The sequence below is a fragment of the Nuphar pumila genome, chromosome 4 (genome assembly GCF_984573655.1).
Source record: "Nuphar pumila chromosome 4, dmNupPumi1.hap1.1, whole genome shotgun sequence".
Taxonomy (NCBI): domain Eukaryota; kingdom Viridiplantae; phylum Streptophyta; class Magnoliopsida; order Nymphaeales; family Nymphaeaceae; genus Nuphar; species Nuphar pumila.
Genome location: NC_143252.1, coordinates 1708019 through 1733386, shown reverse-complemented (window position 1 = coordinate 1733386; position 25368 = coordinate 1708019). Strand labels below are relative to the sequence as shown.

General features: G+C 37.6%; 1 protein-coding gene across 1 annotated transcript; it reads left to right on the top strand.

Moving 5' to 3' along the window:
• Nucleotides 1-316: 316 nt before the first annotated feature.
• Nucleotides 317-25368, top strand: LOC149839025 (NADH dehydrogenase [ubiquinone] 1 beta subcomplex subunit 10-A-like). Its single transcript, XM_090002232.1, has 3 exons — nucleotides 317-669; nucleotides 790-835; nucleotides 25172-25368. Exons 1-2 carry the CDS (start codon nucleotides 384-386, stop codon nucleotides 807-809), a joined length of 306 nt encoding a protein of 101 aa, XP_089858358.1. The 5' UTR covers nucleotides 317-383; the 3' UTR covers nucleotides 810-835; nucleotides 25172-25368.

Here is a 25368-nt window from a genome sequence, read left to right as displayed (position 1 = left end):
TGTTTGCTTGTATGTGAGAATGCACTCTGTTCCACAATGGTGAGAGAACAATTCTTATTTGAGCCAAACAAACCTTATATCTTCGCATTCTGTTGGGCTTGCATTTGAGATTCCATGGCAAACCTGGCCCATTTATTTGATCAGATCCGAAGGGTCTAACTCATAACTAACTAAACGGATTCTTCCCAGTCGGATATGTCACCAAACCCGTATTCCCAGACTCCGAAATCTATTGCGAACTCCCTTGAACCCTATTATCCAAACGCGATGGCTGAAATGGACGTCACTTAACTCTCTCTCTCTCTCTCTCATTCTACCCATCGGGGTCGTTTGAGTATTTTTCCTTCGCGTTGGGAAGAGAAGGGAAGAAGAAGAAGAAGAAGATGGTGAGGAAGGGCGGGGTGAAATTCGACGAGGGGCCGCCCGATAACTTCGACCCCAACAACCCATACGCCGACCCGGTGGCGTTCCTGGAGCAGAGGGAGTACCTCGTGAGGGAGAAGTGGATCCACATTGAGACCGCTAAAATCATCAGGGAGAAGCTCAAGTGGTGCTACCGCATCGAAGGCGTCAACCACCTCCAGAAGTGCCGCCACCTCGTCCAGCAGTACCTCGACGCCACCCGCGACGTCGGCTGGAACAAAGATGCCCGCCCCCTCGAGCTCCACGGTAGTCATCTTTCTCTTTTCTTCGATGCTCATTTCGGGTTTTTCGTAGGAATTTGGATTTGGTGTTTTTCGATTTTTCTTGACGGTTTTTTCCCCCCATTTTGTGGGTGTTGATGGTTAGGTCCAAAGACCTCGGAATGATCGATTGGAGTTTATGCTTTTGAAGGGTATGTGTCATTTGCACGATTGCCCCATCTTGATTTTGATCGGTTTCTTGGTGGTGTTGGTTTCTGTGGATTGTTGAAATTCGATGTTGTTTGGCAGCTTTGGCTTGTGAACAGAATGATTTGTTGTTCTTCTTTCTTCTTCTAGTGCTGTGTGTCACTTGATTTAATCGATTATTTGGTAGATCTCTGATTGTAATTTTAGCTATTCTTGGTGATTGAGATGGTTTCAGGCGTATCTACATGCACTGCATTATTGTCATCATGACATGGTGACCATAAGGGTGTTCGGTAATGTTTTGAGTTTTTCCTACCGGTTGATGGGTTTCGATATGTCTGTTTACCCCTGAGAGTGCTTTAATGGATGGTTTCTCCTGAGAGCGAAAGTTTGAGCTTTCCTACTATCATTTCTGGTCTATGTCTTGAACATTGCATGTTTCTCTCATCTACTCATGGTAATCACGCCATGCTTGTCAGATCTGGTTTTTCTTTTTTCTTTGATCATTTCTTCATGTGCTGTTTCTGTAAAACACCATTCAGTTTGTTGCAAATTCTTGTTATAGTTCTAGCTATTTTCAGTGGGGCCTTTATCATAATTCTTTCAATATATTCATAGAAAGCTATGTCACACGGACTCGGCTAGGGAGGTGCCGCACCCGAGTCGACACGCCCCGACACGGGTGCGGACACGGGTGCGGCCTCGGACACGGCCTGGACTCGGTCAACGCCGAGTCGGACTCGGTCAACGAGTCCAGGCCGAGTCCGTCTTAATTTTGGACTCGGTCAACGTTGACCGAGTCCAAAAATGTCCATTTTTAGTACAAAAAAATAAAAAAAAGATCTTTTTATATATTTTTTAAATAAATATATATATATATATATATATATATATATATATATATATATATATATATATATATATATATAACATGAGTCTTAAACATTAGGCCCAGAAAAAAAATTATTCTTAAATATTATCATTTAATTCTCTCTCTCAATCTTAAAAGCTAATAAATTCTCATCCACGAGTACCAACACTTTTCATCCACCAAGTTCTCTCTCTTATAAAAGCTAATAAATTCTCATCCACGAGTAGCAACACTTTCTCATCCACCGAGATCTCTCTCTCTCTTTTTCAAATCTAGCTTTGAAAAATTAAAAGCTTTTAATGCTTTTAATTAATGTTATGAATTTTAGCAAAAGATATTTAATGCATTTACCAGAACATGCTTTTAGTTAATGCTTTTAATTAATACCTTGATGATGTTTTATTCCCATGGTAGCTAAGACTCGGCTGAGTCAATGATAAACTCAGCCTAGTTTGGTTCTAACACAGTTATACTACTATTTTAACTCAGTTAGTTCAGGATCTGAGACAACTTGGAAGAGTCACGAGCCGAGTCCAAAATTTATATAGACATATGCACACACTGGATATATATATATATATATATATATATATATATATATATATATATATATATATATATATATAGCCGAGTCCTCGTGTCCAAAATTTTTAAAATTGCGCCGCACCCGTGTCGCACCCGCACCCGCACCCGCACCCGCACCCGCACCCGCACCCGCACCCGCACCCATGTGACATAGATAGAAAGACATTATAGAGTTACGCATTTCATATGCCTTTTTAATGTAGGTGAGATATCTATTGAGAAGCGTGGAGTATAACTGTATCTAGATTTCATGTATTCACATGGCACATAGCCATGCATAATATGATAAATGTAAGAATGCACAGCAGATTTGATTCCAGATCTCCTATGCAGTTGAGAAAGAGAAGAGGATGCAAAGGGGGCCTAAACTCACGACTGTATATATTACTAAACAGTTACATAATTTTCAGTTACAAAACTACCCTTGCATTAATGACGTACAATAAAATACAAAACTGGGGTAATAATGGAACAAAAAAATCGTTACAAATAGTTTTAAATACTCAAATCCAATGACCCGATCCATATCCAATCATGTCTCAATAGCCTCCATCAAGTTGTACATGGTTTTCACCATAGACAACTTAGACTTCAAAAATCAAAATGTTTGCTTAGTCAGCCTCATTTTTAAAAGATCTACTGTTTGATTTTCCATTCCGACATACTTAGCTTGAAGCTCCCTGTCTTCAATCTTACTTATAAAATGTTGGTTGATCTCTATATGTTTTGTCCTTCCATGATGAATTTGGGTTCAATGAAATTTTTATAGCACTTTAATTATCATAGAACAAAACTGATTTAGGAACCTTCTCATTTCAAATCATACAGAAAAATTCCTTATCCATGCCAACTTTGAAGGAGTAACTGCCATGGCCCAGTATTCTTCCTCAATTCTCGATCGAGCTACACCTCTTTGCTTGCAACTGAACCAAGAAATGAGGTTATTCCCAACAAAAACACAGTAACTAACCTCAAATCGACCTTCTTTCATCTGAATCTCCTGCCCAATCAACACCTGAAAATGCCATAACAGTAAGAATGTCTTCTCCTTGTGACCTCTTATAGAACAACCCATCACCTAATGTTCCTTTCAGATAACGCAAAATCCTTTTTACATCTTCCATATGACCGGACCTTGGTTGATGCATAAACTGAGAAACTTGGTTTACATCTATGTCACATCTGGCCGAGTTAATGTGAGATATTGTAACATTCCCACTATACTTCGATACTTTATGGGATCCTCATATGTCTCCATCGCTTGCACTGTGACATTGATGTATGTTAACAAGAGTTTGCAAAGGCTTACAATCATTCATACCCATTTTATGTAGATCAACTGTGTATTTATATTGGGTTAAGACCATCCCGTCTTCTCTTCTATCTACTTTAACACCCAAGAAATACTTTAACGGCCCAAGGTCTTTTATCTTAAAGCGTCTACTTAGCACCTCTTTGATTTCTTTGATATGCCTTTCTAAACTACCTCATTCACATAGATAAGTAGAAAAGTCATATAACCTTCCTTTATGAATAAATAGGGAGTGATCAAGAGGTGATCTATAAAATCCATGCTTCTAAATCTCCAAAGAAAGCTCTCAAGTCTCAAATCAAGAGCGAGAATCCTGCTTTAATATGTATATAGCTCTTTTTAATCTGCACACACAATGACTTGGATCACTTTCACTATAACTAGGCGGCTATTCCATATAAACTTCCTCCTTTAGATCTCCATAGATGTACACATTTTTCACATCAAGCTGATTCAACACCCAATCATGATAGCTAGTGATAAAATAATTCGAATGATTCCTATCTTCACCACTGGACCGAAGGTTTCTTTGTAATCCATACAATGTTCCTGTGTGAAACCCTTTGCTATTAATCATGCTTTATATCTCTCTATATTTTCATCAGGTTTATATTTAATTTTATAAACCAATTTCAATCCTACCATATTCTTGTCGGGTGACCTTTCTTCCCACGTTTGACACTCATGCAAAACTCTCTTTTCTTCATTGATCACTTCAATCCACCTTTTGTTTTGCTATGCTTCAGTATAAGAAATAAATTCCTCCTGTTTTTCAATTTGCATTACACTTGGTGTTCCACGCTGAAACTGTCATAACTGACTCATCTTTCAACATGATGCTTGAGTGTAGCTGATCTCTTTAATTATGACATATTTGGGGCTGATTCATGATGTTTGACCGTGTCATCTGCATTATCTTCATCTTCTAACGGCTACACGTCGTATGCTACCCATTGCATGTTTATCTCTTCTTGTATACACCATGTCTTCTTTGAATCATCCTTGTTTCCTTGAAAGATTACCTGTAGATGCTTGAGTTTCATCAACATTCAAATCTTCAGCTTGTTGCCCATGGTTTTAAGAGGTTTCACGAGGAATAGAGAACAACTTCTCACTCAACCATAGCAAGTAATACTCTACATTCTTTTGTCTCTAATATGCACTAGAGTGATACTCAAAACAAGTTTCATCAAATATAACATTCGTAGAGATGCGAATGCATTTATTTTGACATCATAACACCTAAACTCCTTATAATCATTAGCGTAGCTAACAAATTTACAAACATTAGCTGACTTCAAATTTATTTCTCAATGTTTTATCAATATGAACATAGCAAATGCATCTATAGGCCCGTAAGGAATCATATTCAAGGTATATGCCAAACAAAGTGTAAGGAGATTTATGACTCAAAATCCTCATATTTATAATGTTCATAGTTGGGTGAAAGCTTCCGTCCAAAGATAAAAGGGAACGCCACTTGCATGTACTCTCAACAATATGGCGATACATCCTTTCAGCAATACCATTTTGCTGCGGAGTGCAAGGACAAAAGACTCTTCGGTTGATTCCATTATTCTTAAAATAGTCAACAAAATATTTTAAAGAGTATTCACTTCCGTCATCACACTGAAGATTAATGATAGGCATAGAGAATTGATTTCTGACTAGAGCATGAAATTTCTTGAATATACTAAAAACTTCATGTTTGTGCTTCATAAAGTAATTCCAAGTGTAACGAGAATAATCATCAATGAAAGGAACATAGTAACGACTAACAGAAAATAAAGCAATGGGTGCTGCCCCCCAAACATTGGAATGCACAATTTCAAAAAGTTTCGAAGTTCTTTTGTTTCATGAATTAAAAGGAAGAACATGACCTTTTGATAATTGACAACTAGGACAAATAGAATCAACAAACTTATGACACAAATTAGACTCAGGAATAAGACTACTGGAAACTGATCTCTCAATGAAACCACGACTACAATGAACAAGTCGATTATGCCAGACATTGCCCTTATTGGACTCGGACATATTAACTAAAACTGATGAACTCAACGACTTTGAATTAGGCTTCAAAATAGTATTGACTGATTTAAGCAATGAATCTTTCTTGAAAATGTACATATTGCTCCATCTCTTTCCTTCAGCGAACATCTTCTTTGTGCAAAGATTCTTGACATAAGCAGAGGTCAGAGTAAATATAACACAGGAATTTGTATCATCAACTAATTTAGAAACAAAAACTAAGTTCTTCTGAATATTTGGGACAAAGAAAACACTTGATAGATCAAGAGATTTGGAATTGGACAAAAAAATAGAAGCATCCCCAACAAGGTTGTAAGTATCATATTGTTACCTTTATCGGTTGGGCCCAAAATAAAATACGTATCGTATCATAAAAAATTTTCAAAATTTTAAAAAATCATTAAAAATAAAAAATAACAAAATTTTAAAAAAATCATAACACATGAAAGAATGATGAATTGCACAAAGTACAATCATAAAATCACATACTAAGCATTTATGTCTCTATGAGCTGCATAAGACATCATCAAACATCAACTATCTCACAATAACAATATAAAATATTAAATATCTTGAAATTAAGAACATGCAACAAGACTCGTACTTTCATATTATATAAACAAAAACAAAATAACAAAGTTTATGAACACTTAAGTGTTAAATAACCAAGTTTTTTAAAAATATAACCTCAATCATCATCATTGTCATTATTATCTTCTTTTTCTCTTCCTTCGACATCCATATCATCTTCAATATATATGGACTTTTCATCATCTACCTCCCTTGCTCTTTCCACGTTGATCCACTGAATCTCTTCTTCATTCAAAATGCTTGTTTCTTCTTTAACTCATATATCCAATACATAAAAAATTTTCAAACTCATGGGATCAAATTGCTCTTTGCGCCTCCTTGATGATAACTTTTCTATTTGCCTAAAAAGATGACATGGAAAAAATTAAAATTAGTTGTATTTTGTACGATATATATATTTTTTAAATAAACACATGAAAATGACAAATAAACTTTATAATTATATATACCTCTGCCTCAACTGTAAGTTATAGCGAACGTAGACGAGGTCATTGAGCCTTTTATGTTCAAAATCTATTTTTTCTTTTTGTATGGATTTGCTCAAATAAATGCGTGAAAATGAAAAATAAACTTTATAATTTTATATACCTCTTTCTCAACTGTAAGTTGTAGCGAACGTAGACGAGGTCATTGAGCCTTTTATGCTCTAATCTATAAATTTTTTTGTATGGATTTGCTCAAAGACGCTCCAATTTCTCTCACATCTACTTGCACTACACGTTTGGCTAAGAATGCAAATTACAAAAACTCTTAAATTTGGAGCATCACTTTCAAACTAGGTTCACCACATGTTTGTTAAAAAAAACAAGAAAATGAGAAATCAATAAGACAGTAGCAAATACAATCATACAAGCCCTAAAGGGGTTTGGCGTATTAAGATGAAACCTAGACTGCAAGGCAGTTGGTCTAGGTTCAAATCCCATGGGCGTCACCCCTTGCGCAAGCTGAAGCGTGGTGACTCCTTGGGGGCAAAGGGTAATCCCACAAAGTTTTACGCTAACAGGACAACCGTAAGTACGACAGGCAAAAGCCAGTGCGGCAAGGTCTCTGATCTTGAGAGTGGTTTCTCCGTGTAAATATAAAAAAATACATTAATACAAAACATTATAACTAAATAACAATATAAAATTAAAATTAAAATAGACAAAATAAATTACCTGAACGTATTGTGGAATGGTTTCACACTGTTGTAGGTCTCCCCATATCGTACAATGCATTATCATAAATTTTCATTCCTTTATGGATTTGACCTTGAATCTTATAATCGGGAATCAACCTTTCGATGCAATCAAAAAGTCCCTTTTTGACTTCTCTGTCCATTTAAACGTAGCAGAGTATCTAAGTGTATGATTTAAATAATATGTTGCAACAATAAGAGGTTGATAAAGTTGCCCAGTCCACCTATGATCTATGATGTTCCATACAGGCATGTACACATTTTTCTTTCCATTTAAATTTATCTCTAATAACCTCTTTTGCATTATTCATGGCCTCATAGAGATAACCCATAGCTGGTCTTTCTCAACATTAAGAGGTTGATAAAGTTGCTCAGTCCGCCTATGGTATATGATGTTCCATATAGGCATGCACACATTTTTTTTTTCATTCAAATTATCTCTAATGGCCTCTTTTGCATTATTCATGGACTCATAGAGATATGCTCTGTCTTTACTGTCTACCAATCGAAGCACCTTAACCAAAGGTATAGTGATTCTCAACAACTTCACGCATGAATTCCAAAATTCACTTCTAAATACAATATCTACAAATTTTTTTTTTCTTTTTTGTGCATGGGGATATACATTCTACTAATCTGATGAAAACAATTTTTTAGTGCAATTCTATTATTTACTAGACTTTGCACTGTAAAAAAATTCGTAGCAAATCTAGTAACTGCACTACGAATCAACTCAACACCACTAGTGTACATGCATGATTATAAATAAATTTAGTAACTTTTTGGTAGCATTCAACCGTGTGCTTTATCTCATCCATGCAACCAATGTTCTCAAGCATGAGGTCTATGTAATGGGCAGCACACGAGGTCCAAAAGAATGACCTAAAATTTTCTATCAATTCTTCCACAACCCGATCAAATACTCTGAGTAATACATCTGTTGTCTTGAGCGTATCAGCCATATCAATTGACTTCAAAAACATAGTTCTTTTTGGGGTAATAGACAAATTTTTTTATCAAGGTCCTTGACTTTCTGTTTGTCCACTCATCAGTCATGATGCTACACCTAGTTTCTTTCTATGAGTGTCTTATATCATCACAATATGACTTCACTTCATTCACATTAGTGTCTAAATTTTTTTCTCTCGAAGCATGATATGAAGACATTTTATATCCAGGCCTGATACTGATTTTTTTCTCTTAAATATCTTGCAATTGAAATTTTTTTTATTAAAAACTATGATTTTTATGATATGATATAATACTATCTTATTTTGGGTTCGACTGATACAGGTAACGATGCAATACTTACAACCTTGCTATCTTTACCAAAATAATGAACCAACTTAAGAAACTTATCTCCATCCCTAGTGATGTGACTAGAAGGCCCAAAATCTATATGCCATACTCCTTGATCATTATACTTCAAATTGAGTCCAACAAGAGCCACTAACAACAATTGTTTACCCCTAAGCGCGTGTCATGTAGAGGATTCTCCTTTACTTGAATGGACAACAAGTTGAGTTTTGTTCTGATTCTTATTTTGAGTAGCAACTTGAGGATTGTATCTTGGATCATCCTTAAACCAATAGTTGGCTTTGATGTATCCTAGCTTTTTGCAGATATGATAAGTAGGCACACCTCTTCCTTAATTATTTCTAATTGGAGGCGTGTTGAAGACCTCCATGATTTCCTTCACGTCCACAACCTCTACCACCTTGCGGATCACCTCTTCATCTTCCATGACTCACACTAGTAGCAAGAACATCATGAGAGTCTCCAGAACTAGTGGAAGACTCTCCAGCCCTGCTATTTAGGGACATTTCATGATGGACATTTTCCCTTTCATATCATCAAAAGAGGAAAGTAATTGAGAATACTGAAGGGCTGTATAAATAACATGAAGTTCAGGTCCTAAGGCATTGAGAACTGTATGAATCTTGTCTTTCTCATAAATCGCACGCCCAACAAAGGCCAGCTGATCCGTGATGGATTTCATCTTGTTGAAATATTCAATAATTGACATCGATCCTTTCTTGAGGTTTTGAAATTCCTTTTTTAGAAACATCACCATTGACTTTGAGATTTGAGAATATGTATGTACCAATTTTGTCCATAACTCCATGGTCGTGCTATCATCAAGTATACCCCGAAGAACTTCTTGGGACAGAGTAATGTGATGTAGGCAACTAATGCTTGCTCTTTCTTCATCCAAGCCACATTCTGGATTTCTAGCAACATTAGTGGATATAATAACCCCTTTATTATTTTTCTGTTCCTGCATAAGAAACTTTGGTGTGATCAGAGCGGTCCCATCAAGATGCCTTGAAAGGTCATGGTTATAAATGAAAGGTTTGATGCTTTCAAGTCAAAAAGTCAGAATTATTCAGCTTTTCAGAAATATGCTGAGTGAGAAAATTAGAGGATACGATGGATTGAGAAGAGTTTGGATCCATATCAACAATAAAGGTCAAAGAACAGAGCAGAGAAGAGAAAAGAGGAAACAAAAAAGAAAACAAGCAAAAATAGACAGGTCACGAGTAGATTCGAGAAACAGGGAATGACACAAAAGTTTTGAATTCATGCCTCAAATCTTGACATAAGATAGACAAAAATATATGCAATCACAAAAATCAACTTGTTAGGATGGATCTGCATTTTTTTTGGCAGATCGCGACCACCAAAGATTGGTCACAGTTCTGGCATGCACCAAAGAAAAAGTATAATGCCCAAAATCAATAAAGATCAACAATCCAATATAAGAAAAGATTGGCTTGAAATAGAAAAATCTATTTCAAATCAAGAGGATGGAATGTCTCTTTCTTGATCTGATCTAAGAGTATCAGATTAGGTCTGATCAACAAACACAGAAAAACAAATTACGAGAAGGAATGGAATCAAAGAAAGAAGTCACAAGATGATATTTCAATAAAACCCAAAAAGAAGATGGGAGATAGAGGAGAGAGAAACATTCAAAGAAGAAGGAAGAGAGAAGGCAGAAAGAAAGACACCTTTCACGGCTCCTTTTGACGTGCCCGATGTGGATCCTCGCTCTCTGATACTATGTAAGAATGTGCAGCAGATTTGATTCCAGATCTCCTATTCAGTTGAGAAAGAGAAGAGGATTCAAAGGGGGGATGAAACTCACGATTCCCAATGTGGGAAGTCATGGGGTATAGCTGTATATATTACTAAACAGTTACATTATTCTCAGTTACAAAAATACCCTTGCATCAGTGACATACAATAAAATATAAAACAGGGGTAATAACAAAATAGAAAAAAAATTACAAGCAGTTTTAAATACTCAAATCCAATGACCTGATCCAGATCCAATCATGTCTCAATAATAAAAAGGCTGTATAATCTATTGAAATGACATTTATCTCCCACAATGGCATTTCAATCACAATGACTTGATTTTTCTTTACCTTTGTGAAATGCCTCTCTAGTTCCATCCAATATGATATTTGTGATCTTTAGTTGACTCCATTTGAAACCTTAACATCCTTCTTTCTCTTTGGGGGGCTTGATCAATACAACTTGGGGATCTTGTCACTTCATAATCATCTTTCTGATCCATTGTTGCATGGGTCAACATTGCAATCTTGTTAGTTAGGCTTGACTTTACTACTAAGGTCACACACACACGCACACACTCACGCACGTTTTGGATTTATATCCATTTTCTTTGAGGGTCTTGTTTGACTTGATGACATTATTTCAATTTGAATTTGGATTTGGATATGGAACCATATAGTTTTGATATAAACCCGTAAATGGATATGAACTTGAGAATAGAGGCTCATGGTTTTAATTGGTTTTTGATGGGATGAGAGCCTTGAAAATAAATAGGTTTCATAATGAGTAATGGGATAGATAAAAGACAATTCCCATTAGATTTGGGTTCAGTTAATATCCAAATCAATTTGGATTGAAGGACTTGGATCTTAGTCCTAAAAGCATAACACAGATGGTTTTGGTTTGTGATGCCTCAATTTTGGATACATTGATTGCAATGCATAAGAAAAGTGGGAGTTGAATTATAGTTTCGTCTATCGATGTGAATAATGATTAATAACCATCTCATCACAAGTTGTGCTCCCTAAACAATTTGTTTCTATGAAACATGAGTAGATAGTTTTTCATGCTTTAGAGGTTTAATGCACACCGGATAAATTTATGGATTTGGATAATCCAATTCATGATAACTTGGACTTGGACTATATCGATCCAAAATGATCTGGTAGTGGTTGACCTGATGGGAATTAGACCATATTGTTCTAAATATGTGAATACAAAAATGTGCATATTATGATAATTAAATATGATGCTTGTAGGTATGAAAAATACGTACATATGTTTGGTAAAACACATGATATTGTTTTCTTTTGATGTTGCACATGGATAGTAGGAATGTGATTTAGATGAAAGTTTACAAATTTCCTGATAATGTACATATATCTACTATCTGTAGGTCGTGCAAGAGTCATAAGAGATCCCAATTGACTAATTTAATTTATACATGTGAGATGTATACATGCAAGGGTTCCCTCACTTTGTTGGACGGGTGGGGGTAAAGAAGTTAGTCCAAGACCATAAAATTAGGTTAGCCACTTGGAATATAGGGTCTTTAACTGGTAAGTTGGTAGAGTTAGTAGATGTTATGTGTATGAGAAAGATTGATATTTTATGTCTACAAGAGACCAAATGGGTAGGTGAGAAAGCAAAAGTGATAGAACCTTGGGGATATAAGATTTGGTATACAGGAATAAATAGGAATAGGAATGGAGTAGGGATTGTTATGAGTCGTGAGTTTATAAATAATGTAGTTGAGGTCCGTAGGAAGGGTGATAGGATTTTACTTATTAAATTAGTATTAGGTACGGATATTATTAATATTATTAGTGTTTATGCACCTGAAGTAGGTTTAGATGATTCCATTAAGCGTCAATTTTGGGAAGATTTAGATGGAGTAGTACAAGGAATATCTTATGGAGAAAGGCTTTTCAGGCGGTGACCTTAATGGGCATGTAGGCATTAGTAGGGATGGATTTGAGAGTATTCATGGAGGCTATGGTATAGGAGAAAGAAACAAAAGTGGAGAAAGGATTTTAGATTTTGGTTTGTCCTATAATATAATCTTAGCAAACACTTGGTTTAGGAAGAGGGAGTCTCACCTAGTAACATTTAAAAGTGGGGTTAATACGAGTCAGATAGATTTTTTCCTAATTAGAAAGAGAGATAGGGGTTGTTGCATCGATTGTAAGGTTATACCGGGAGAAAGTGTAGCTACACAACATAGAGTCTTAATTTTAAATCTTAGAATTAGACAATGCCGTAAAAGGAATAGACATAGGATAAATCCTAGAATTCAGTGGTGGACACTGAAAGGAGCTAAACAAAGAATGTTTGTAGAGCAGGTAGTTAAGGAAGCTGATTGGTGTCTCGAGGAGGATTCAAAATCAATGTGGAATAAGATAGCGGGTGGCATGAGAAATGTGGCTAAGTAGGTATTGGGTGAGTCTAAAGGCGGTGCACCGTTAGGTAAAGATACATCGTGGTGGAACGAGGATGTCAAATTAGCTATTAAGGTTAAAAGAGAGTGTTATAGAAATCTAAGTAAGAGTCATGATAATGAGAATTGGGAGAAGTATATGATAGCAAAGAAAGAAGCTAAAAAAGTAGTTCGGAACGCGAGGGATAAGGTATATAAGGAGGTTTATGACAAGTTGGATACCAAAGAGAGCGAGAAGGATATTTATAGGCTTGCAAAGATGAGAGATAGGAAATCGAGTGATCTGGGTATGGTTAGATGTATCAAAGATGAAACACAAAGGGTTTTAGTCAAAGATGAGGAGATTAAGGAGAGATGGAAAGATTATTTTGATAAGCTATTTAATGAAAGTCATGCTCAGGATCTTGGAGACTTCTCCATTCCTTTTTATGAGATGAATCGTGACTTCATGCGCAAGATTCAAGAGAAAGAAATTGTAAAGGTTTTGAAGAAAATGAAATCAAGAAGGACAATTGGCCCAGATGGTATACCTATCGAGGCTTGAAAATGCTTGGGAAAGAAAGGTTTAGAATGGTTGACAAATCTTTTTAACAAGATTTGGCGGACAAATAAGATGCCTAATGAGTGGAGGAAGAGTACTTTGGTGTCTCTATATAAGAATAAGGGTGATATACAAGATTGCACAAACTATCGTGGTATAAAACTCATGAGTCATACTATGAAACTTTGGGAGAGGGTGATTGAGTCTAGGTTGATGAAGGTTGTCATGATATCGGAGAATCAATTTGGTTTTATGCCTGGAAGATCAACTATGAAAGCTATACATCTTCTTAGACAACTTATTGAGAGAAATAGAGAGAAGAACAAAGATTTGCATATGGTTTTTATTGATTTGGAGAAGGCATACGATAGAGTACCTAGGGACGTTCTCTGGTGGACAATGATGAAGAAAGGTGTTTCTCTAAGTACATTAGTATAATTAAAGATATGTATGAAGGAGTAGTAACCAATGTCCGCACTTGTGGAGGGGTGACAACCAATTTTCCTATAACGGTTGAGTTACATCAAGGATCTGCTTTAAGCCCTTTCCTATTTGCTATAGTGATGGATGGGCTTAGGAGATCAATTCAAGAAAATGTGCCGTGGTGTATGTTGTTTGCTGATGATATTGTTTTGATTGATGAGTCTAGAGTTGGGGTTAATGCTAAGTTAGAATTATGGAGACAGACATTTAAAGCAAGAGGTTTTAAGTTGAGTAATAGTAAGACAAAATACATGGAATGTCGGTTTAGTAAGCAACGAAGTAGTGATGGGAGTGTAGTGAAGCTTGTGAAAAGAAGTGTTTTCTCTGGTTACGGGTCATGGATCTGAAGATCCAGACCCGTGACACCCACTTCTTCATTAATGGCATTATGTAATATTGATTATTGTAAAAAGGGTATTCTAGTACCCTAATTTTGTTTGTAATCTCATGTTAACATAAAGGAATACACAACAGCCGACCCATACACAGTTGGGTATCGGTTTTCCCCAAACCTCTCTCTCCCTTTCTCTATCTCTCTCTGTTTTGCAGCTCTCCAACGTGGAACGAACTGCAGGTTGCAAAACTAACATGGTATCAGAGCCACGCTTCATCTGAAACTGGGATCGATTCAAAAAGGCATGTCTGAAGATCCTTTTCTCCTCTATTTCCTCTTCCAAAGTTTGAAAAAAAAAAGGTACGGCTGTTCTTGTTTTCCTTTCTTTTTGGATTCACGACTGACCCAGTCAGTTTCATTCTTTTCATCCTACATCTGTTTCCTGTTTCTTTCTGGAATCACGACTGACCCAGTCAGTCTCAGCCTGTTTCTTGCCTCTTTCTGGAATCACGACTGACCCAGTCAGTCTCAGCCTGTTTCTTGCCTCTTTCTGGAATCACGACTGACCCAGTCAGTTATTTTTTGGTTCACGACTGACCCAGACAACTCAGATTTTTTTCTGGTTTCTGGGACTCACGACTGACCCAACTAATTCTGTTTTTCTTTGGATTCACGTCTCAATTTTTCTCCCTACAGTTTCCTTTTCTCCTACTTTGGTGTTGGCCGAACCTTGGTTTCGCCACTGTTTATTTCTGTCTCTTGAGTGACTCAGCCTAGATTCCCTCATTCCCTCATTCAGCCATTAACAAGCCGATACATTAGGAATACATATTCAAATTGTTTTTTTTTTGGATTTTCATATCCGATATTCCATTTCATATACAAATCAGAAATCTGATTGACATTTAATTTCTGTTTCATATCAGCAATCTGAATTAGTTCCTGCAAAAAAAAAAAATTACAGAACTGCAGGTGTAAGCAGATTGTGCTGAATACATTCTTCATTCTGTGAAACATGAATTCTCTTCCTAGCGAGTCAGTTCTTTCTTCAAGTTTCCTCAGCCAACTTGTGTCTGAAAAATTAAATAATGGTAACTTCTTGACTTGGAAGAGGCAAATCATACCTTTCATTAGGAGTCAGGATCTTTCTGGACATCTGAATGGATCTATTCCAGTTCCTCCTGAGTTCATATCACAAGAAGAAAGGGACAACAAAGGGGAATCTACTACCGTATATGTTAGAAATCCTGAATTTGTGGCTTGGATGAAAAGAGACCAAGCGCTTGTTGCTTATATTACATCAACACTCTCACAAGAGGTTCTTGTAGCCATTCCAGATGACTGCACTGCCATGCAACTTTGGAACAGACTTGTTCAGACATACTCACAGGTTTCTCAGGCCAGGATTATGTTTCTTAAAAGAGAGTTTCAAATGTTAAGAAAGGAGTCCATGACCATCATGGAATATTTGAACAAAATGAAGGTCATCACAGATCAGTTAGCAGTTGTTGGAAGTACAATTTCTGATAAAGATTTGGTACAACAAACCCTCAGTGGATTGGGACACGACTATCATATGATTGTCACTTCTCTGTTATGTTTACCTGAGCTGCCCAATTTTGAAGATCTGCGTGCAAAATTGTTACAATATGAGATGAATCTAAAGGGATTTTCTGAAGAATCATCTATGCATGCTGGGGCACAAGAAGTTCTTGCTACAGGGGTTACTTATGCACGAGGACGAGGAAACTATGATATCAAGGGAAAAGGAGCACAAGGTAGAAGTGGTCATGGAGGTCGTGGATTATTGCCTACACCCAACTCATATACCAACCCACAAAGACAGAGGTCAATTCCTACTTGCTTTCTGTGTAATAAAAGGGGGCATATCAAAGCTAACTGCTGGTTTAATCCCCTAAATAAAGGAAAATCAACACAAACTGAAGCAAAAAGAGGCACAGACAATACAAGGACCAACGGAGAAGTAAAAGAGTTGTTATTGTCAGCCTTAGCAGAATTGAATCTGAAACAAAATGAGCAAGGCACTTGGTACGTGGATTCTGGCGCAGCAACTCATGTTACTGGTGATGCAGGTAAGCTCCTAAAACTTGTTCCTTACATTGGTAGAAGTAGTATAGTTACTGGAGATGGATCACACCACTCTGTCTCACATATTGGAAACTCCATCATACCCTTGCCCGAATCTTCCATCAATCTTTCAAATGTTCTTTATGCCCCTAATATTAAGAAAAACATTGTTTCAGTTTCTAAACTTGTTGATGATATCAAAGCCTCAGTTGAATTTACTCCCTCTTCTGTTCTTGTTAAGGATCTCTGCACGAAGGAGACGTTCGCTAGAGGAAAACGGCAAGGCAATATGTATGTTTTTCAAGAACATCCTTCAGCACATATTCGCTCTGCAGACCCAAACTTGAAGCTCCAATCATCATTGTCTTCTGAAAATCCTACCTACGTTTTTAGTGTCTCTGAAATCAATAAGCCAAACCTTTGGCATGGTCGTCTAGGTCACTGCAGTAATAATTTCATTGAGAAGCTTGTTTCAAGTAACCTCATTCCCGAGTCAAGTTTATGAATAAATGTAAATGACAACAAATGTTCTAGTTGTCTCTTGTGTAAGAGTCATGTTTTACCATTTCATTCTATCAATAAAAGAGCTTCAAGACCTTTTGAGACTATTTGTTCTGATGTTTGGGGGCCTGCTCCAGTTGCTTCTATGTCTGGAACTAGATACTATCTTTTATTTGTTGACAATTATTCTCGCTATTCCTGGATATTTTTCATGAAACATAAATCTGAGACTTTCAAGTTGTTCCGTAACTTCCATTCCTTTGTCAGAAACCAATTTTCTGAAAACATCCTAAGTTTCCAATGTGACGGAGGAGGTGAATTCTCTTTCATTGAGTTTACTAACTTTCTTCAAAGTAATGGGATAAGGAAAAATGTGTCTTGCCCGCACACACCTCAGCAGAATGGGATTGCTGAAAGAAAGCATCGCCATATTGTTGAGAGTGCGATGAGCATGATGCATGATAGTAATCTTCCGATCACTTTATGGACAGAGGCTTTTCATTCTGCAGTTCATGTGATAAATCGATTGCCCATGACTATTTTGGAAAACAAGTCTCCTTACTTGTCTCTTTCTGGTATTCACCCCAACTACTATGATTTGCATGTGTTTGGCTGTTTATGCTATGTTCATGTTGACAGTTCAAAGAGACATAAGTTTCAGGACAAGGCTTTGAAGTGCAGGTTTGTGGGTTATGCCGATGACTATAAAGGGTACAGGTGCTATGATCCGGTGAGCAAGCGCATCAAAATATCAAGAAATGTCATCTTCGATGAATTGAATTTTGATTGTGAATGTACTAGTTCTTCAGAATCAAAACATGAAGTTCAGGCTTACTATCCTTGGTTGAACTATGAACTTCTCACAGGAGCTAGTGATGCTTGCTCAAATTGCACTCAAAAGGATAAGATACTTGTGTCTACTGATGGGATGATTGATCATGAAAATACAGACTCAACTTTGAATCCAGGAAGATATAGAGGCTTTGTCTATACTCGACGAGAAAGAGAGTCACCCACCATAGTTGATTCAGACATGGACACATCCTCAACATCCAACATTGTTGATACTAGAAGATCCACACGTCCTCGCCATCCAATTGAAAGGTGGGTCAGTTATAAAAATTTCTCATTAGATTTTCAACTCTTTCTAACAGCCTTGAATAAAGAAGATGAACCCACAACGTTCTATCAAGCATCAAATTCCAGAAGATGGATTGAAGCTATGAATGAGGAGATGGAAGCTCTACATGAATGTGGTACGTGGGATGTCGTATCAAGACCACCTGACAAAAATGTTGTTGGTTCGAAATGGGTGTACAAAATAAAGTATAAACCAGATGGGACTATAGAGCGATACAAGGCGAGACTTGTAGCCAAAGGTTTTACAGAGGAGCAAGGACAGGACTATGATGAAACCTTTAGTCCAGTGGTGAGGATAGGGACAATCTGAGTCTTACTTCCTTTAGCTATTGAACACCAATGGACCATTAGCCAACTTGATGTGAAGAATGTCTTTCTTCATGGAGATTTGAGAGAAGAAGTTTACATGGAACAACCCACTGGTTACGCAGAAGGTAATCCTACAAAATATGTTTGCAGACTAAAAAGGGCGATATATGGATTGAAGCAGGCACCTCGATCTTGGTTTGACAGCTTTTCTCTTGAAATACAAAAATATGGTTTTAAGAAATCTCTTCTTGACCACTCCTTATTTATATTTAAGAACCAAGACACAATTACTCTGTTGTTGATATATGTGGATGATATCATCATTACTGGCAGTTCCAATGACCACATTGAAGAAGTCAAACATCTCTTGAATCAGAAGTTCAAAATGAAGGACCTTGGCAAACTACGGTACTTTCTTGGAGTTGAAGTCGACAGTTCCTCTGAAGAAATGACTCTCACTCAACATAAGTATACTATTGATGTTCTCAATAAAGCGGGTATGAAAGACTGCAAGCCCTTAAGCACTCCTAGCGTTCTTCATCAAAGGCTTAGCTCTCAAGATGGAGATCCATTTGATAATCCCACACAGTACCGTAGCATAGTGGGTATGTTACAATACCTCACTTTTACTCGCCCTGATATAGTCTACTCGGTGAATCAAGTTTCTCAGTTTATGCATGCCCCATGTGAAGGGCATATAGAAGCAGTTAAACGGATACTACGATATCTGAAGGGAACGGTTGGGGATGGTCTCATATATAAACGAAAGACAAATGGGCAAAGTGCACATGAGATCACTATTTATTCTGATGCGGACTGGGCGGGAGATCCAGATGAACGCAGATCAGTATCCGGCTATTGTGTATTTGTTGGGATGAATTTGGTTTATTGGAGTAGTAAGAAACAAAAGGCTGTTGCCAGATCCAGTACAGAGGCTGAATACAGGTCCATGGCAGCCGCCACTGCTGAGGCTACTTGGGTTAGACATCTACTGACAGAAGTAGGAGAATCGATATCTCGTTCACTTCTTTTGTGTGACAACCAGAGTGCCATTAGTATGTCTTTTAATCCAATTCATCACAGTCGTGCCAAGCATATTGAAATAGACCAGCATTTTGTAAGACAAAAGGTAGAAGAGAAAGAGATTGAGCCTGAATTTGTTCGAACTACAGATCAAGTGGCGGATATATTTACAAAAGGATTGACTAAAGACAGATTTTGGACGTTAAAAGGCAAGTTGTTCATGATTCAAGATCATGCACAACTTGAGGGAGGGTGAAAAGAAGTGTTTTCTCTGGTTACGGGTCATGGATCTGAAGATCCAGACCCGTGACACCCACTTCTTCATTAATGGCATTATGTAATATTGATTATTGTAAAAAGGGTATTCTAGTACCTTAATTTTGTTTGTAATCTCATGTTAACATAAAGGAATACACAGCAGCCGACCCATACACAGCTGGGTATCGTTTTCCCCAAACCTCTCTCTCCCTTTCTCTATCTCTCTCTGTTTTGCAGCTCTCCAACGTGGAACAAACTGCAGGTTGCAAAACTAACAGCTTGGTGAGCAAGAAATACCGGTGGATGATTGTTTCAAATATTTGGGATCTATCATTCAAAAGTATGGAGAAATTGATGGAGATGTAAATCATAGGATAAAGGTTGGGTGGATGAAATGAAAACGTGCAACTGGAGTGTTGTGCGATCGTAAAATGCCATTGCGGTTGAATGAAAAGTTTTATAGGACGACTATTAGGCCCGCTTTACTATATGATACGGAATGTTGGGCTGCCAAGAGACATCATATTCAAAAAATGAGTGTAGCTGAGATGCGTATGCTGAGATGGATGGATGGAAATACAATAAAAAATAAGATTCGGAACGAGGAGATACGTAAGAAGGTAGGCGTTGCACCCATTGAAAATAAGATGAGAGAGAATCGTTTACGGTGGTTTGGACATATTCGGCGAAGGCCTAATGATGCTCCAGTTAGAAGGATGGAGAAATGGGAAAATATATTAGTTAAAAGAGGTCGGGGTAGGCCTAGGAAGACATGGATGGAGGTGATAGGAAAGGATATGAATGATTTGAACTTCACCGAGGACATGGCATTGGATAGAAATGATTGGAGGAGAAGGATTCATGTGGAAGACCCAGAATGATTTTCTTTTTTGGTTCATATCGCCGACCCCAATTGTTTTGGGATGAAGGCGTAGTAGTTGTTGTTGTTGTTGTATGTGAGATGTATACAAAAATGAAATAAATGAGATAAGTCAATGTTGTCGATGTATAATATTCGCGTAGAAAGCTTGTTAGTACTCTTGGTGAGAGTATACACTCTATTAAGATTTCAAATGCATAAGTTTGATGCATTATTTTACAAGTTTTGCACATTAGGGGTTAAATTACGTCAGGGGCTAGGGTGGCAAGTGCCCACCCTGATCCTAAAATCCCCAACAGGGGAGTTCAGGCCAGGGTGGGCAGTGCTCACCCTGACTAAAATGCTGTGCCCCCCCTTATACTGGATTTGGGCACTCCCTTAACGTCTTTATCCTTGTGCAGAATTTTTAGCAGTCCCCCCACCCATAGAAAGAGCTAAAATATGCTTAATCTGGATGGAAATTTTGTAGTACGACCTCCCACATATAATATGAGTTCATATTTCCATGACCAATTAGAAGATGCTACTTGCTCCATTTTTTCTAGGATAATGGCAACAAATGTTGTAAGACCCTTGGTGAATCTAGACGCAGGTCTGAGCTCTCAAAGATGGGCACAGCCAGATCTGGATTGTTGGACTTCAAGTCCTTATCCTCCTTAAAATATCCAAATTTGATCCGGAGAAAGTCTCATTTTGCTAGTGGATTGAACTGAGGGCTGTGGATCAGGTCACACTATGGGTGGGGATTTCTAATAGAAGTATTTAAGGGCCAAGTTGTGCTTAGTGCAGACATATTACTGATTCATTTGCATTCCAAAGTACTACCATTACATCGGAAGTGGATACACTAAAATCAAATACCATGATTTGCATCCTACTAAAACCTAGAACCACTATCCCATCTTTCCCCTACAATGGCAAGAGTAAATTGCCTTTTTGGCAATTTAGGAATGCTTCTTGTTGGCTTTCTTTATTATTCATTCATTTGCTATAGAGAATCATTTCTGCACATTCTTATGTAAGATTAGGTAGAGAAGGCAATGATTGAGATGCATTTCCTAACAAACCTTTGGATTAGTATACAAGAACTTCACTATAAAAGGGCCTTAGGGTAACCCATATTTCCATATTCCTATCCTTCTCACCAAGTATACTCAGGAAAATGAAGCTTGCTAATGTGCTCTTTGCTATTATCCTGGCTGTTGCCTTGTGCATGTATTTTTCAGAGGGAGCAAGAAGCATGCTCACTGTGCAGCTCTTTACTGTGTGTCTGTGACTCTGTGCCCACCCTAATTTAGATTCCTGGCTCCTCCCCTGAATTTCGTCATGATAAAGATTTTAATTCCATATATCCATGTGAATTAAACATGATTTAAATCATGATGGAGATCTGCTATCAAAAGACCTTATGATGTCATGATAAATTCATAGTATATGAAAATAAGTCTTAAGTCATTAATATGTATAGCAACATGGAAGTTCATAAATCTTGAAGATGATATTCTCAAGATATGATGAAAAATCTGTTTTATGCATAGGATGATATGTTTGTCATTAGTATAAAATTCCACATGCTTATGAGATACATCGATGATGATTTGTGCATCTACTAGTATTTTTGGTAATTTCATAGCATGTGAGAGATATCTCGTACAATTTACTTTCTGGTTGTGTTGTGGATGCTATTAAAATGAAAAATCAGATAATAATGTATTAATTGTTTTCATGTGAGTTAGATGAGACTTGGATATTTATTGTTACTTTTGAGTAAAAGTCTTAAAAAGGTTTGTATGAACTGATGAGAATACATGAGGGGCTAACATGAGTGGAGGAAGGGGAGTGCAATGTTACGCAATGAATCACCAAAAGCAGAGCTTTCCTGCAATCTCTACTCTCAATTTCACAATCTGTGTTTCTTTTTCTATGCTCTCAAACTATAATATGGATGCCTTCATAAACCATGACAGGGGCTGGAACGGTATCATGTTTCTTGGAAAACTGCCCCTTCCAAATGGGGTTGTAACTCTTGTGCTTGAAGATTTCTCTCCAAAAGGAAAAAAAACCTCTTGTGCTTGAAGAGACATACCAATTTATTAATGTCATTTATAATAGGCCAGTACCATGACTATTAAGGATTATCTTACCTCAACAGTCACGTCCCTCAAATTTTTTTGTATGCTTTCACTTATGGCCATATAGTCCCAACATCTGTCTTGAAGTTTTCTTTCATTTGTTAGCTTATTTTTGTAGGCTAACATTACTCATATGCCGCTCATGCAACAACCTAAATATTTGAGTTTCATCTAAACATGAAATTAAATAATCCATTGCTATCTGATTTTTTTCATTTACATATCATGCAAATCACAAGGATTTAATTATTTATCACATGTAATTATGAGATATTTCACACATGCTATGAAATTATCAATAAGACTAGCTGCCAAGCCTTTTAGCTATACAATTCATCATATCTCACATGGGCATATAAATTTTTCTATCATTCCTAAACATATCATCTCATGCATGAAATAGATCTTTCACAATATCTTTAAAGTATATGTCAAGATTTATTATTTTTCATGTTATCATTGTAAAACACACGAAATTTAAAAAAAAATGGACCCGGGTCGGATCCGGACCCAGACCCGCCAACCCGTTAGGGTTAAAAACCGCAGGGGCGAGGGTTTCTTTTAAACCCTCTCCCTCACGCCGCAGCTGCACCCCTTTCCCCTCTCGTCGAACAGGGAAACCCACGAAGGGTTTCCCGATTTACACCCCCTGTGCCTTTAAGAGCACGCAAGGGTGAGGGAGGAGCCCTCACCCGTGCGCTCTTCCTCCTCCTCTCCTTTCTCGCTCCCCGTGTGCGGCAACATCGACGACGCCAGCCAACGACGCTGGCCCCTTCCAGGTACACCCTCCTTTTCCTCTTCTTCTTCTTCTTCTTCTCCTTGCTGCCAGAGGGCCGGCAGAAGGCTGGTGGCCCCTGTCGTGCCTTCCCCTTCTTCCCTTTTCTTTTGCGTTTGCCGGGAGGCCGACAGGAGGCTGGCGACGCCCTGTTGTGCCTTCCCCTTCTTCCAACATGATGTAGTTGGGATAAGACTTGATGATGATGATGAACTTGAAAGTAACCTTCTTCAACTAGCTTATTAACATATATAGAATAGCTGAGAACCTGTCAAACCACAATAGAGACCAACAAAAGTACTAAACTGGCCACTTGATCTTTGTTGGGCTTTCAAAAATAATTGCTCAGTTAACAACTTTCTCATCCTTGAATCCTTGATGTAGATGCAGATTTTTTAACTGCGACAAGCACTGCATCAAGAACTCAATGCCTTTTTAATATTGCACAAACTCACCAGGTTATATAGGTGGAGATGTCGATAAATTGAAATCAGACATGGAAAAAATGCATTATCTCCTGTAGCATGCTATGATGGCATCTTGCAATTAGAGCATGATGCGTGTGTGTGAATTTTGATCAACTAATGAATGTTGGTTCATTGAATTTCTTGCTGTTGAAACATGGAGCAGATGATCGGGGCTGAGTACTTTACATAGTACTCGGGCCACACAATACACAGAAAATCGCTCTGTATATCGATTTTCTGTGTTTGTGTTTTACATAGAAAATCGCTACGTGTTACTGATTTTCTATGTTTTGTGCCCAATCATCTAACCACCTCAGCAGCTGTACCGTTGCTTTACTCAATGAGTGAGGCCACTTTGTGCGGACTTTGGTGATCGGTAAACTAACGGTTGAGTGCAAAGCTTTGAAATGGCTATGGCTGCAAGAACCATGGATGATTATGGCAGTGAATGAGAATGTTAAGGGTATGGACATAAAACAGTCTTACATAAAAACATGGGTGATACCCTATTGGAGGTTGGGAGTGCACTGCCCAGTTGATTGATGAACAGTATGTGCACCCAATTTTGATGGTTTTATAGCGCTGATATTGATGGGGACATTGATCCTGTATCAGGCAAGACTGGAAAAGAAGAATCTTGACAAAAGAATTTCAAGACCATGGTGCTCTTTTGTACACTCGATGCCCGGCACAGCTGCTGTCGCGGGTTAGCTTTTGTACGAAAGGTTGAGAGTTTAGTTTCAGCATGTCTCTCAGAAAGGCTATAGATACTTAAGATTATTAACATGATAACCTTACCATATAGTCTTTGTTTGTCGGTAGAATTGTTTCTAGCATATGTTATTACCAAGTTTTGTTGTCCAGCGTTCACTTTTCAGCAAGCTGTGGTAGTACTGCTGTTTGCTTATTGCAGGTTAAACATGTTAACAGATTATTTATCATGTCCTTTCTCTTTTTTTCTGCTTTTTGGATGAATTCTTTCATTGTCATTTCCCAACAATTAAGAGAAATGGGCAATTGCCCACAAGGGCTTCTCCTAGGTTAGGGGCAACCTTGGTTTGTCACTGGAGATGGGGGGCACCTTAAGGGTTTTACCAACGGGAGGCCTCCCAATGTCCGGTTGGTGAAAGGGTTTTCCCTTGGCCTACCACCCCACACACCAAAAAAAAAGGGGGGGGGGGTCGCAAAAAAGGCAATTGTGGAAAAACATTAATTTGTTCTGTGAACGCAAGAACTTCAATCCACTAAAAATCAAGTAAGTTCCTTTTTGAGCTTGTGGAATATCATCGGCATTTTCAGATCTCTTTCTTATTCTCTTTTTGCAGGTCAATCGTATGGGCAGACAACAAAACAAATTCCCTTGCTTTTTTGGATGATTGTTCACACCCAACATATTTCTCTTTTCTAGTGCCGTGAGACTGGCTTGGCTGTTTGAAGTAGCTTGAGAAAAGCTACAACTTGTCTTCAGAATGAATGTCAGATTATCAAATAAAGTCATCATCATCAAACCCCTTTACAATTG

Bases quoted from the DNA above. Each gene is read 5' to 3' on its own strand.
- LOC149839025 (XM_090002232.1), top strand. From the start codon at position 384: ATGGTGAGGAAGGGCGGGGTGAAATTCGACGAGGGGCCGCCCGATAAC. The intron at 670-789 runs GTAGTCATCTTT...GTTGATGGTTAG, and splicing joins CCGCCCCCTCGAGCTCCACG to GTCCAAAGACCTCGGAATGA.